The sequence below is a fragment of the Dunckerocampus dactyliophorus genome, chromosome 4 (assembly GCF_027744805.1).
Source record: "Dunckerocampus dactyliophorus isolate RoL2022-P2 chromosome 4, RoL_Ddac_1.1, whole genome shotgun sequence".
In the NCBI taxonomy this organism is placed as follows: Eukaryota; Metazoa; Chordata; class Actinopteri; order Syngnathiformes; family Syngnathidae; genus Dunckerocampus; species Dunckerocampus dactyliophorus.
In genome coordinates this window covers 32,562,974-32,576,100 of record NC_072822.1, presented here as the reverse complement: position 1 = coordinate 32,576,100, position 13,127 = coordinate 32,562,974, and the positions used below count along the sequence as shown (strand labels likewise).

General features: G+C 45.9%; 1 protein-coding gene across 1 annotated transcript; it reads left to right on the top strand.

Annotated features, from left to right (window-relative positions):
- The first annotated feature begins 3,663 nt into the window (after positions 1-3,663).
- Positions 3,664-7,668, top strand: LOC129180502 (oocyte zinc finger protein XlCOF22-like). The gene is made up of 2 exons (XM_054775042.1): positions 3,664-3,961; positions 5,659-7,668. The coding sequence occupies exons 1-2, from the start codon at positions 3,865-3,867 to the stop codon at positions 7,323-7,325; spliced, it is 1,764 nt and encodes a 587-aa protein (XP_054631017.1). The 5' UTR covers positions 3,664-3,864; the 3' UTR covers positions 7,326-7,668.
- Positions 7,669-13,127: the final 5,459 nt, after the last annotated feature.

Genomic DNA, 13,127 nt, shown 5'->3' with positions numbered 1-13,127 from the left:
GGGTGCCTCAAAACTGGGGGGGGGTGGTACACCCCCCTCTAAATCCGCGCCTATAATGGAATAACGTTGGACATAACAGTAGATTCAACTTGTGCACAAACATAGGACAAGGAAGAGGCTTTCACTACCTTACACATAAATGACAACACAGTTTAAATGAAAGTGGACACCAGCATGAAGTGCAATGTCCTCTCAGCAAAGACGTTTGAGAAAGTGAAGAGAAATTAACAAATAAAGCCATGCACTAAACCCACCAATCTTGTTGCATATGGAGGAAGTAAAATTACAGACTGTTGGATTTGTTGACGTATGCTCCCATCCAGCGACCAAATGCTATACTAGACCAGTATACTGTATTAGGATGTATTGATATTGCTGGAACTCACTACGGGTAGGACTTGTATCTTTCAGCAAAGTCCACCAAGTGGGTACCAGTACTGATCAAGATTTCACTCAGCAAATCAAAAGTGAATATTCTGCCTTTTTCAGAGATGAGCTAGGGAAGCTGCCAGTCACAAATTCAATGACACTTGACCCGGAGGTGAGACCTGTGGTTCGCCCTGCTCACCGCATTCCTATTGCAATGAAAGACCAAGTCAAAGCTGAACTAGACTGGATGCAAGGGTTAGGTGTCATCACGCCAATTTCGGAGCCCACTGACTGGGTATCCTCTATGGTCACGACCAACGAAAAGGACAAAAAGGAAATCAGGATCTGCATCAATCCAAGGGACTTCAACACAGCTCTGAAGGACCACATCACCCTTTGCGCTCAGTGGATGAGGTTGCATCACAAATGTCCCTCACTGACACTGAAACCCGATATGCCCAGATTGAAAAGGAGCTGCTAGCAGTTGTTTTTGCATGCTCAAAGCTGCACAATTACATCTATGGCAAACCAATCACTATTGAGACTGATCACCAACCCCTTGTGACGATTATCAAAAACCCCATTCATGCAGCACCAGCTAGACTTCAGCGCTGGGATGCTGAGGCTTCAAAAGTACTGCATTATTTGTACAGTATATGAAAGTGGAAAACAAATATACCTGGCAGACACTTTGTCAAGGGCTCCCGAGCACAGTTCAACTCAACTCCCTGACGAAGTGGATGATTTTCGATGTAATGTCAGCCTGCTACGTGTCATTTGCTTGTCTGCAGGAACTAAGAGAGCAGCCACTAAGAGAGCAGAGTCGGGTGAGTAGCTACTCACCCGACTCTACAAGTGCTCAGCAACTCCATCAGACACGGCTGGCCAACCGAACTCCACTGCCTTCCTCATGCAGTGTGTCCTTACTTTCCTTTCAGAGATGAACTGATCATTGAGGATGGCATTGTCATGAAAGGACAGAAAACAGTGATCCCTGCATTATTACAAAAGGTGTACTCAGGTATACTACACAGGGGCCATCCTGGTGCAGAAGCCACAAATCGGAGAGCGAAAGGTATTGTGTTTTGGCCAACAATGACAAAAGAAATCGAAGAGGAAGTACAGGCATGCTCTGTGTGTAACAGCATAAAACCACACCAACAGAGGGAGCCACTTCACGTGCACCCTGTTCCGGAGCTGCCCTGGTCAACTTTAGCAGCAGATATCTTTGACTGGCACAACCAGCAGTAAATAGTACCTGTGGATTCATTCTCAGGCTGGTTTGAGATTGACCTGCTCCCCAATCTCACATCTAAAACAGTCATCAGTAAACTGAAACGTAATTTTTTGGTCCACGGGGCGCCACACACTGTCATAACAGACAATGGAAGACAAGCTACAAGTCAGCACTTTAAAGACTTTGCAGCACAATGGGATTTTTCTCATGTAACAAGAGGCCCTGAGTGTCCCCAATCTAATGGAGTGGCAGAGAGAGCTGTCCGTGGTGCTGAGAGCCTCATGGAGAAATCTCACAGAGACCAAACCGAATCCTTCTAAACCTGCTCAATTTTAGGAATATACCTTGTGATGCCAAACTTGGATCCCAAGACTGATGTCAAGACAGACACGCACTACTCTTCCTGTCTCCAAAAGACTGCTTCAACCGGAAATGTGCAAGCCAGAGGAGGTGGATGCACAACTTCTCAGTAAAAGACTCTCACAACTGACCTATTATGACAAAACAAACCGGCCTCTCCAACCATTATGAGATGGACAGGTAGTCAGGCTTCAAACACCCAAAGGATATGACCGCACAGGAGTTGTGAAGGAACCCTGCAAGGAACCCAGGTCCTACCTCATACAGTCGGAAGGACAAACTTACAGGAGGAACAGAAAACACATCTTACCTGTTGCTGAATCTGCTGCGATTCAGTTTGACTCACAATACCAGTATCAGGATACTATGCGTGATCCAGCAAGGGGTATCACTTTTACCGTACATGGACACACTGAACAGAAGTTGGACTCTGAACACCCTAAGGCCTGAGTGTCAGTTTCTGTACAAACTTGTAATGTAAAAACTAAAACATTCATTGTGGTGTTATACTTATTATGCAATAGTGCCATATGGTGAAATGTTTAGCCAGATTAGCTTTTTTTTATTGTTTTTCATGTGGTTTGATTTATGGCATTGCTAATTACTACCTGTTGAAAGTGTGGTACAAGTTTGTTCCCATGCTGTTATGGTTATTTGAATGGCTGCAAATGTTTTGTAATGGGCACCAGCTACAGAAAGGGGATGTAGAATATTGACTGTGGACACAGTAATATTAGTATTGCCCCTACAGTGCTACCATAGGTCTACGCATGCGCAGAACGCAGGCTACTGGCTAATGGCTAGCCATGTGTTGTTCTTGTATCTGACTCACTGAACAGAATTTACATAACAGCCAAGTTGACCAACGCCGCCTGTTTTATTACTACAACACGAAACAAGTACGTTAGTTTTATGTGGATGTCGGCTGTCGCCATTGTATATACTAAAAGGGCATTACATGAATGCCCATGAAATACTACACACACAAACAGTACATAGAAGAAAGTGTGTAACGAGTTCCAGGAGATGTCTGAGCTCCAGTGTGTGTGTGCGTGTTGTTTGTGTTTTGCAGACGTCACAGCTGATGGATTATGAAGAAGAGCACCTTTCTCAGCGCAGGAGCTCCACATTGAAGCAGGGGGAGCCATAAAAGATAAGCAGCAGTAAGAAAGACTGCTTCCTTCTTTTATGTAATAATGTAAATATCAAAGTTGAAGGAAATGATACATGCAGTTACAACACCTGCCATGCTCTTTCCAACAGTGGTACATGTAAATCACCATTTACTGGCTTACCAACGCTTACCAACCAGCATACAAAATACATTAAAATGCGTCCAACCTCAGCAGCAGTGGCGCGCTGCGAGAGGCCTTGCTAATGCAGCTCAACAATCCAGCAGTCCCATAATATTACAATGTTAGTCTCGTAAATGTAGATTACACCTTTTTTTGTTAACATTTTGAGTTTTTTTCTTGTACAATTACTGGTAGTTTTTTCATGTTTGTATTTTAACTTTTCTTGTTAAATAATATTTTTACAATGTGCTGCGGGTGCCCTGCAATACAGGCTGGGTTGTTTTTTTTTGTAGTTTATGTAAATTACAGTAGCCCCTGTTATATACTCCGATACAATAGGTGGCGGTATCACGTTTACAGTCATGGCTGCAACCCGACATTCATCCAAAAGAAGAAAAAGAAGCGGAAGAAATAGACGGGTGGCTGAACGGCTTAGGCTTTTGGGAGCTCCCGACAGAAATTAACGATTAAACAGTTATATAGAAATACACACAGCAAATATACTCAGAAATTCGTATTTTGTAAAGCCGGAATTTGAGTTTATAGAATTGGAGTGCTATCTGAAGTGAAGATTGAAGATGAACCACTGCTGTGTATGCTAAGATGGCGACGTCCGGTCAAAGAGAAGGTGGAAGAGAATCAGCGCCACCAACTCCTAGCACATCATCAACGGAGAAAAAGCCCCAAAATGCAGATAACGGTGAGCGAGTTGAGGTTTCCAACGTCTTTGCGCGGCTATCTTCAACCTTGAAAAGAAAGATGATGAGAACTTAGCCGACCATGCTAAGTAACGTAAACAAAGAGACGCCGTGATTGTTAGCTTGACGAAGGCAACGGAGTTCAGCGCATATGTTAAAAGAAAGTTACCAAAGCAAATTTAAACCATTTGTGTTGTTGTGTGATTATGTTACAAAGCGAAATATGTTTTGGATGGTTGAATGTTAGGGGCTTTAAGTATATTGCCAAAAGAAAATCACGCTTTTTATGCCAATATCTTTATAAATCAGCTGACAAGACACGTCACAGCAATACGATATAAAAATATAGTCACCCCTCCTTTATTGCGATTAATTGGTTCCAGACCCGACCATCGCGAATTTCTGCAAAGTATGATTCAGTAATAATAATTGCAATATTTTAGTAGGTAGAGCACAGAAAAGCTGTTTATGACTTTCTAAATAACTTTCTAAATATTTGTTTTAACATTATTACTGGATTTACTACTATCACTCACTGCAGGGACACAGTAACAGGCGGCTGCTGTTACCATAGCAAGCTACCAAGCTAACTAGTTAGCCTTTCCAATTTACTTATTTTAAACTTCAGAAAGTGTTTCAAACGGAGTGGGGAAGAAAGACAAAGAAGACAAAAACTTACCACTTCCACATGGAATGAGGAGAACTTTTTTTCCCAGTCGATGTCAGCTCGGCTCTGCTGGCTCATTAGCCAGTCTCCATGCAATATGATAGGTAATATAGAACGTCATGTCTCAAACCATTACTGATGCCTCGTGGCCAGAATACTACATATAACTTGTCTTTAAATATTTATTTATTAATAATAAGCCATAGTCAACCACAAAACAATCATCATTTATTAATTCATTAGTTTTTGAAAACCGCAATATAGTGAGGGAGCGGTATTCGAACCTCGATATAGCGCGGGACGACTGTATATATTTTTTGAAGTTCAGGCAAACTTTTGAGCAGCTTCTTCTTCTTTGTTGGTGTTTGCGACTATTTCCAGTCGGCAGACAGGGCATTGAAACAAGGAATCGTAATTCTAAAATTCCCCGAATTATCGGAAGTAAGGCCCTATGATTTCCGCGTTAACAGAATCGCGGATTGGCCAATAAAAACGGAATTTACTGTAAACGTGGAACCTCGCGGAAATTGATGTAATGTGAATGAAATGAAGTCATCGTGGGAAGAAGGAACGTTCATGTGGGAAAGTATTTTTCTGGAGGCCGGCTCAATCGTGGCGGCATCTCATTACAAACACTAAACTGTCCCCTCCCGACCTAAACATGTTGAAAAGGCGAACTAAAAACACCGGCAAAAGTTGGCGGAACCTCAACCATGAATGGAAGCTAGCGTGGTTAGCTTAGTTTGGCATGCTAATGCGGTTGTGCGTGTGCGACTCGGGCTGGATGAGTATATTTTCACCGCGTGGTGTTTTACCACTTTATGTAAGGAGTGTTTTACAAAACCTGATGACGACGTGCAGCTTCTGAGTGAAAAAAGACGAGAAGCACGTTTATTCTTACACTCAGCTCGTCTTAAATGAATGTCCATGAAACACCACACACCCATACAGTACATAGAGGAAAGTGTGTCGCGAGTTCTGGGAGAAACATGAAGGATCATGTCTGAGCTAATGTGTGTTTATGTGCTGCAGATGTCCAGCAGCTGATTGGTCCTCAAGAAAAATGTTGCTCTCAGCCACTGGGGCGGAGCGCCACTTTGAAACAGGAAGATCCCCAGCCCCCCCACATTAAAGAGGAAGAGGAGGAACTCTGGACTACTCAGGAGAGAGAGTGTGTTCTCGGGCCAGAGGAGGCTGATCTCACCAAGTTGCCACTGACTGGTGTCTCTGTGAAGACTGAAGACCATGAAGACAAACCACCTGAGTCCTTACATTGGTTGTGTCCTTCAGACGTCCAGCAGCTGATTGGTCAGCAAGAAGAACATCCCACTCGGCCACAGGGGTGGAGCTCCACTTTGAAGCAGGAGGATCCACAGCCCCCCCAAGTTAAAAAGGAAGAGGAGGAACTCTGGATCACTCAGGACGCAGAGAGTCTTCTAGAGCCAGAGGAGGCTGATCTCACCAAGTTGCCACTGACTGGTGTCTCTGTGAAGACTGAAGACCATGAAGACAAACCACCCGAGTGCTCACAGCTTCATCACAGTCCAAGTGAGGAGAACAGAGGGGCGGAGACTCCAAGCAGCAGATCATCACAGCACATGACAACAGAAGCTGATGGAGACCACTGTGGAGGATCACAAGCAGACAACCTCTTAGCTCCACTATCAGATAGTGATGACACAACGTCACACTCTCCTGAACATGAAAACTGGGACGACACCCAAGAACCTTTGAGCAGCGATTCAGATTGTGAAGGTGCTATGAGGACTCACACTGACAAACACTCTGAAAAAAAGACGGATAAAAGATGTTTCAGCTGCTCTGCTTGTGATAAAATCTTTTCTTATAAGCACCATTTGACTCAACACATGCTGACGCACACAGGAGAAAAACCTTTTTGTTGCTCAGTTTGTGCTAAAAGCTTTTCTTTAAAGGGTAATTTGACTCGACACATGGTGACTCACACAGGAGAAGAACCATTTAGTTGCTCAGTTTGTGCGAAAAGCTTTTCTCTTAAGTGTTATTTGACTCGACACATGTTGACTCACACAGTGGAAAAACCTTGTTGTTGTTCTGTTTGTGGTCAAAGATTCTCCCTAAAGGAACAAATGGTATTACACATGAGAATTCACACAGGAGAAAAACCCTTTAGTTGCTCAGTTTGTGGCAAAAACTATTCTTTCAGAAGCACTTTAAATTATCACATGCTGAAACACACAGGAGAAAAACCTTTTGGCTGTTCTGTTTGTGGCCAAAGATTCACTCTAAAATCAATCATGGTATCACATATGAGAATTCACACAGGAGAAAAACCCTTTAGTTGCTCAGTTTGTGGCAAAAACTATTCTTCCAAACCCAGTTTGTCTCATCACATGCAAAAACACAAAGGAGAAAAACCTTTTGGTTGTTGTGTTTGTGGCGAAAGATTCCTTCAAAAAGCATTTATGCTATCACACATGAGAACACACACAGGAGGAAAATGTTGTAGTTTCTCAGTTTGTGATAAAAAATATTCTTTCAAACCCAATTTGACTGGTCACATGTGGAAACACACAGAACAACAACCTTCTGGTTGTGGTAAAAGATTGTCTGAGAAGCAAGCAAATATATACCACACTTGTCAAGAAGGGTTGGGGTCAGCCTCAGATAGTCAGCCGAAACATTATTGGAACCAAAAAGGCTTTGAATGGTCTTTCTGACATTCATAGATAACTAATGTAGACACTATCAAATATGTATTGTTATCTGATCATATGAGGTGTGAGTTGAAACGTGGTAATTGAGAGTGTCATAGTATAGTAGGCCTGGGTTGTGTGTACAATAATACATGACACAAGAAGGGGAAACATTCTGGAAAAACAGTATACAGTTGTCTATGGCTACATCATGTTTTTGTTCAAAAATTAAATGATTACTGTTTCCTGATTGACTATGGCCTGGGTTTCGTCAAAAAATATTGAAAGACAAGTCATATGTATTATTCTGGTCTCGAGGTGTCAGTTGTATTACATTGATGAGACATTACCTTACATCACATTACCTTAAGTTGCAGTGAATGGAGTCAGGCTCAGATGCAGACTGAAATAAAGTTCTCCTCCCATACTGTGTGGTTAGCCAACTTTGCAGTTTGATATTTGTTTTTACATATTTTAACTTAGTCTAGCATTGGAACAGATGTACGGTGCTTGTTTAATGTCGGAACATTTTAATAGACGGACTGTTTTTCTCCCTTCTTCTGCGTATAAAGTGAATATTTAACCCCCAGCGCCGCCAACAGCATGGTAACTATTTATGCCATTACATGCTTTACATACTGCTAAGAATTGGGTGAATACTTGAGCGTTTGAAGTACGTGATTTCGTTTAAAAACAAGTAATACCGCACCAGATCTCGCAAAGCATTCTGGGGCTTTTTTTGCACTGACATTATAACTAATTGTAAAGATTTTGAAGTCCACGTAATAAGTCAATATTAACGTAAATGCACTTAGTTCGTTTTCCACTCAAGAACTGTATTTTTACAAAAGTAAACTATATGAGTGCCCCGAGTGACAGTGATAGTCTTGTAGATGACTTCCTGTCGGAATGCTTTATTGTGTTGAAAATATACTTGTAATGATCATTTCAATAGTTTCTGATTAGAGAAATGTGATTCAAAAGTTTTTGGTTTTGTTGAGGCGATGTTCTGAACGCGAACGTTAAATGATTCACTTCTGAAGTACTGATGTAACGATACTCTTCCGGCTGGGCATGCCCGGAACACCACGGCCACCACCAGGGAGGCGTTCGGACTAGATGCCCAAGCCACCTCAATTAGCTATGTTTACCAGATAGTGGATTAAATTGGTTATTTGGCACCTTTTGTCTTTTGAGCTGAGCTCATTCAGCCACAGGGGCGGAGCTCCACCTTGAAGCAGGTGGATCCAGATCCTCTCACATTAAAGAGGAAGAGGACAAACTCTGGACCACTCAGGCAGGAGTGTGCCTTTCAGGGCCGTAGGAGGCTTATCTCACCAAGTTGCAACTCACTGTTGTCTCTGTGAAGACTGAAGACCATGACGACATACCAACTGGGTCCTCACAGCTTCATCACAGTACAAGTAAGGAGAACAGAGGGGCGGTGCCTCCAAGCAGCAGCTCACCAAAACAAGCTGATGGGGTGGTCTCCAAGGAGGATCACAACCGGAAAACCTCTTAGCTTCACTGTCAGATAGTGAGGATGAAGACAAGGTCGACACTCAAGAACTTTTGAGCAGCGATACAGACTGGAAAGATAATATGACGACTCACACTGACAACACTCTGAATGCTCTAAAAAGGAGACGGTAATGGAAATAATCGTACGGTAATCGTAAACGAAATGTTTCGGTTGTTCCGTTTGTGGCCAAGATTCAATGCAGCCCTGAGGTCCTCCATGCAGACTACAATTGATCCTTTGGGGGCACCACATGTCATTTCATGGGTCTTTGAGGAGCTTGTATTCATACTTACTAGGAACTTCCTGTCTGAGAGACAGGATGTGAACCACTTGTGCTCAATACCGGAGAGAATTGGCAACACGGACAATTTTCGCAAATCAGAACTGCACCTGAGATCATTCACGATCTTTAAAAGGGCCGTCTCTGTATTGTGGCTCACCCTAAATCCAGGCTGAAACTTCTCTAAGAGATTATTACAATTATTGGAAAAAAAAAAATCATGAAGTTGAAGAAAAACATTTTTTTTCCCTGTCCTGTCCAGCCTTTAAAGCAGGTAGAATTGTAGATCTAAATGCACTCAAGTGCTCAACAGATTTACTTTGCCAGGGAGAAGTGTGATTGTTATTAAGCAAATTTGGAGCGACTGGACCAGAGCAGGAGGGGACAGAGAAGAAGAGAAAAGAAAACGGGGGGGGCGGGGGCGTGGATAAGAGGGGGACAAGAAAAATAGACAAGGACAACAGCAGCAGAACAACAGAAACATACAGAACTACATCAGCAAATAAATGTCTGTGACAACTATAAAGACCCTGACGGAAAGGACAAAATAATAACCACAATGACAATCCTGCATTGAAACAGTCACACATAATTGTAGTAATGAAATGATTATCTATGATAGTGAACAGAATGATAATTACTGTAATGCACATCATTGTAAAAAAAAACTATAATCATACTGCTGATATCACCGTCGCTGTAATAAAACCAACAACATAATAACACCCTGGTTAACTCAGTGAGTAATGTGGGGAAGTACGTATGTACTGTGAGTGTGCATATGTACAGGTATTGTCACGTCTTGTATGCAGAAAGCAGGCACGAATTGCAGGAAAAACTTATCTTTTACTGGTGGCTGCAGCGCAGCGGCAGGAACTCGAAAGGAACAAAGCTTTGCAGTAGCGTGTCAAGCTTACATAACACAGACACAACACCAACGCAAACGAAATGCAACAACACAGAAAAATGCACGCACCTGAACTAAATAGGACAACTCAAATTAGCAACAGGTGCAAGAGATAAAGAAGAAAGCAAAGCAGGCGGACACAAACCAGGCAAAACAGGAAGTACTACCAAAATAAGAGCATAGAACAGAAACTAAGGCATAAAAGTGTAAACACACTAAACTGTCACGCAGGCTAACACATAGATTGTGACAGTACCCCCCCCCCCCCTCAAGGACGGATCCTAGACGTCCGAAAAGTCCAAAGTCACAACAAAAGAAAAAAGGAGGGATGGGTGGTGGGAGGACCGGTGGTGGGTCAGCGGCACGACCCCTCCGGCGGACGGCCAGGATGGTGAGCCTGGCAGAGGAGTTGGGACCCATCCGGCGGTCGGCTAGAACGGCAGGTCCGGCGGAGTGAGTGGCGGAACCTCTCCAGAGGACGGCCAGGATGGTGAGCCTGGCGGAGCTGGCAGGAGAGCTGAGCAGTGGCAGGGACTTCAGCAGAAGACAACTGGCGCGTGGGAGATGCCAAAATAGGAACGAGAGTTGGGGCACGGTGGCGTGTTGGAGACGCCAGGACGGGAACTCCAGGCGAAGTCGGCTGACGTGTGGGGAAACGCCGGGACAGGAACTGAAGGCGGAACATATGCAGGAGTCTCGTCCTCTGGACTCGAAGGAGGAGGAATAGGCGAAGCGGGCTGCTGTTCCTGGCTTGCTGCCACGAGCCCTGCAGCTTGACTTCCAGGTAGAGGACTAAGCTGTGCGTTTTGGCTAGCAGGAGGAACAAGCTGTGAGTCTTTTCCTGATGCGGTGAGCTCCGCATCTTGACTTCCAGGTGGAAGAATGATCTTTGCGTTCAAGTTTGCATGCGGGGAAGTGGGCCCTGCGTTTAGTCTTGCAGGAGCAGGAGCGAGCAGTGTGTCTTGGCTAGCAGCAGCAGGAGAGAGTTGTGCGTCTTGGCTAGCAGACGGAGTGGGCTGTGAGTCTTTTATCAATGCAGTGAGCCCCGCATCTTGACTTACAGGTGGAGGACTGAGATTTGCGTTCATGCTTGAATGTGGACAAGTGGGCCCTGCGTCCAGTGTTGCAGGAACAGAAGTGAGCAGTGTGTCTTGGCTTGCAGACGGAGGAGCTAGCAGTGCGTCTTGGCTTGCAGACGGAGGAGCTAGCTGTGCGTCTTGGCTTGCAGACGGAGGAGCTAGCTGTGCGTCTTGGCTTGCAGACGGAGGAGCTAGCTGTGCGTCTTGGCTTGTAAGAGCAGGAGTGGACTGTGCTTCCCCATTAGCTACAGCGAGCCCTGCGTCTTGCCTAGCAGGTGCGGGAGCGTACTGGAGTTCCTCAGACGCAGAACTAATGGCACCATTCCCCTCTTCCACAAGCAGGACGGAATGTGTGTCCAACGCACAGCTGGTAGTACTAGCCCCCCCTTCCGAAGGCGGATCCCAGACGCCGTTCACTGCCATCGGCAGAACCAGGGAAGGGAGGAGGGGGGCTTGGAGGTGGGTCAGGAGTTCCACCCGCTCTGACCTCCCGAACGGAACTGCAGGTGGCCTCAGGCGTGGTCTTGGAACGGGCTTGAAATGCCGCGGGGTGGGCACGGGGGGGTTATGAGGTTCGAGGCAGCCAGGTGTGGCCTCTGGGGGAGTCTGACACTTTTTTAGCCGAGGTGCAGGGGTGGGAGGAGAACTGACCTCTTGACGTTGCCTGGGAAGCAACTTGGAAACAACGGAGGGCAGTTGGAGCTCGGAGCTTTGGGACGCGGGAATCTGAGGGAGACTGACCTCCTCTTGGCGTTGCGTGGGAAGCGGAGAAACGGAGGAGGGGGGCAGCCAGAGCTCGTCGTGCTGACGCTGAGCGGGAACCGTAATGGGCTGAGCAATCAGCCGGCACTCAGCAACATTGCAAGGAGGGAATTGCACCTCTGCTTGGCGTGGTGAGGAGGAGTTGCGTGGCTTCACCCTTTTACGCCGTGAACCTCTCGCTGGAGCCGGTCCACACATGCCTTGGCGTCGCGGATGGTCAGACGTGCCTTTGGCGGGTCCCGGGTACACCCACGCCATAGGAATAAGCGTGCCGTCCGGGCCCCACACCATGTCCTCCAGCTCCTCTGGAGAGAACATCGTGCACTCCTCTTCCATAGCCTTCTGCCAGGTCCAGAAATCGCTCTCTGCGAGGTCATCTTCTTCTGGTTGTTGCATTCTGTCACGTCTTGTTCTTGGCATAGTGGCGATGACCCCAGTATGCAGAAAGCAGGCACGAATTGCAGGAAAAACTTACAGTATCTTTTACTGGTGGCTGCAGCGCAGCGGCAGGAACTCGAAAGGAACAAAGCTTTGCAGTAGCGTGTCAAGCTTACATAACACAGACACCAACACCAACGCAAACGAAATGCAACAACACAGAAAGATGCACGCACCTGAACTAAATAGGACAACTCAAATTAGCAACAGGTGCAAGAGATAAAGAAGAAAGCAAAGCAGGCGGACACAAACCAGGCAAAACAGGAAGTACTACCAAAATAAGAGCATAGAACAGAAACTAAGGCATAAAAGTGTAAACACACTAAACTGTCACGCAGGCTAACACATAGATCGTGACAGGTATCTCTGTATGTGGGGAAGACTTCATATATATAAAGGTGCAAGAATGTGTGGGCGTGTAATTGTCACTGAGAATGTATGAAAGGAAAGGGGCCGCCTTCCACCTCCCAGAGAGCCCCGCCCCAAATAGCCAGACCGATCCCCCGCCACCAGAAGGCCACCAGAAGGCCACCAGGCCCACAGGGGCAGGCAGCACAAAGATCAGCGCCCCAAGAGCCAGCCCAGAGAGCCCACCCCCCTGGGAAGACCAGCAAGGGGCTGCAGAGAGGTAATCCCAGCCAAAGACAGGGTGCCGGCGGGCCGGAGGACAGCCAACCCCTGAGACCAGCGAGAGATCACACCCCACAAAGGCAGACGAGAACCAGGGGCCACACACTGGCAGGCCCAGAGACGCCCCCACAGCCGGAAAGAAGCCCGCCCACACCGGAAGCGCCAGTCCCCCCCCACCGCCACCCCCAGGGAACGGATTCCGGGCCAG

Bases quoted from the DNA above. Each gene is read 5' to 3' on its own strand.
- LOC129180502 (XM_054775042.1), top strand. From the start codon at position 3,865: ATGGCGACGTCCGGTCAAAGAGAAGGTGGAAGAGAATCAGCGCCACCA. The intron at 3,962-5,658 runs GTGAGCGAGTTG...TATGTGCTGCAG, and splicing joins GCCCCAAAATGCAGATAACG to ATGTCCAGCAGCTGATTGGT.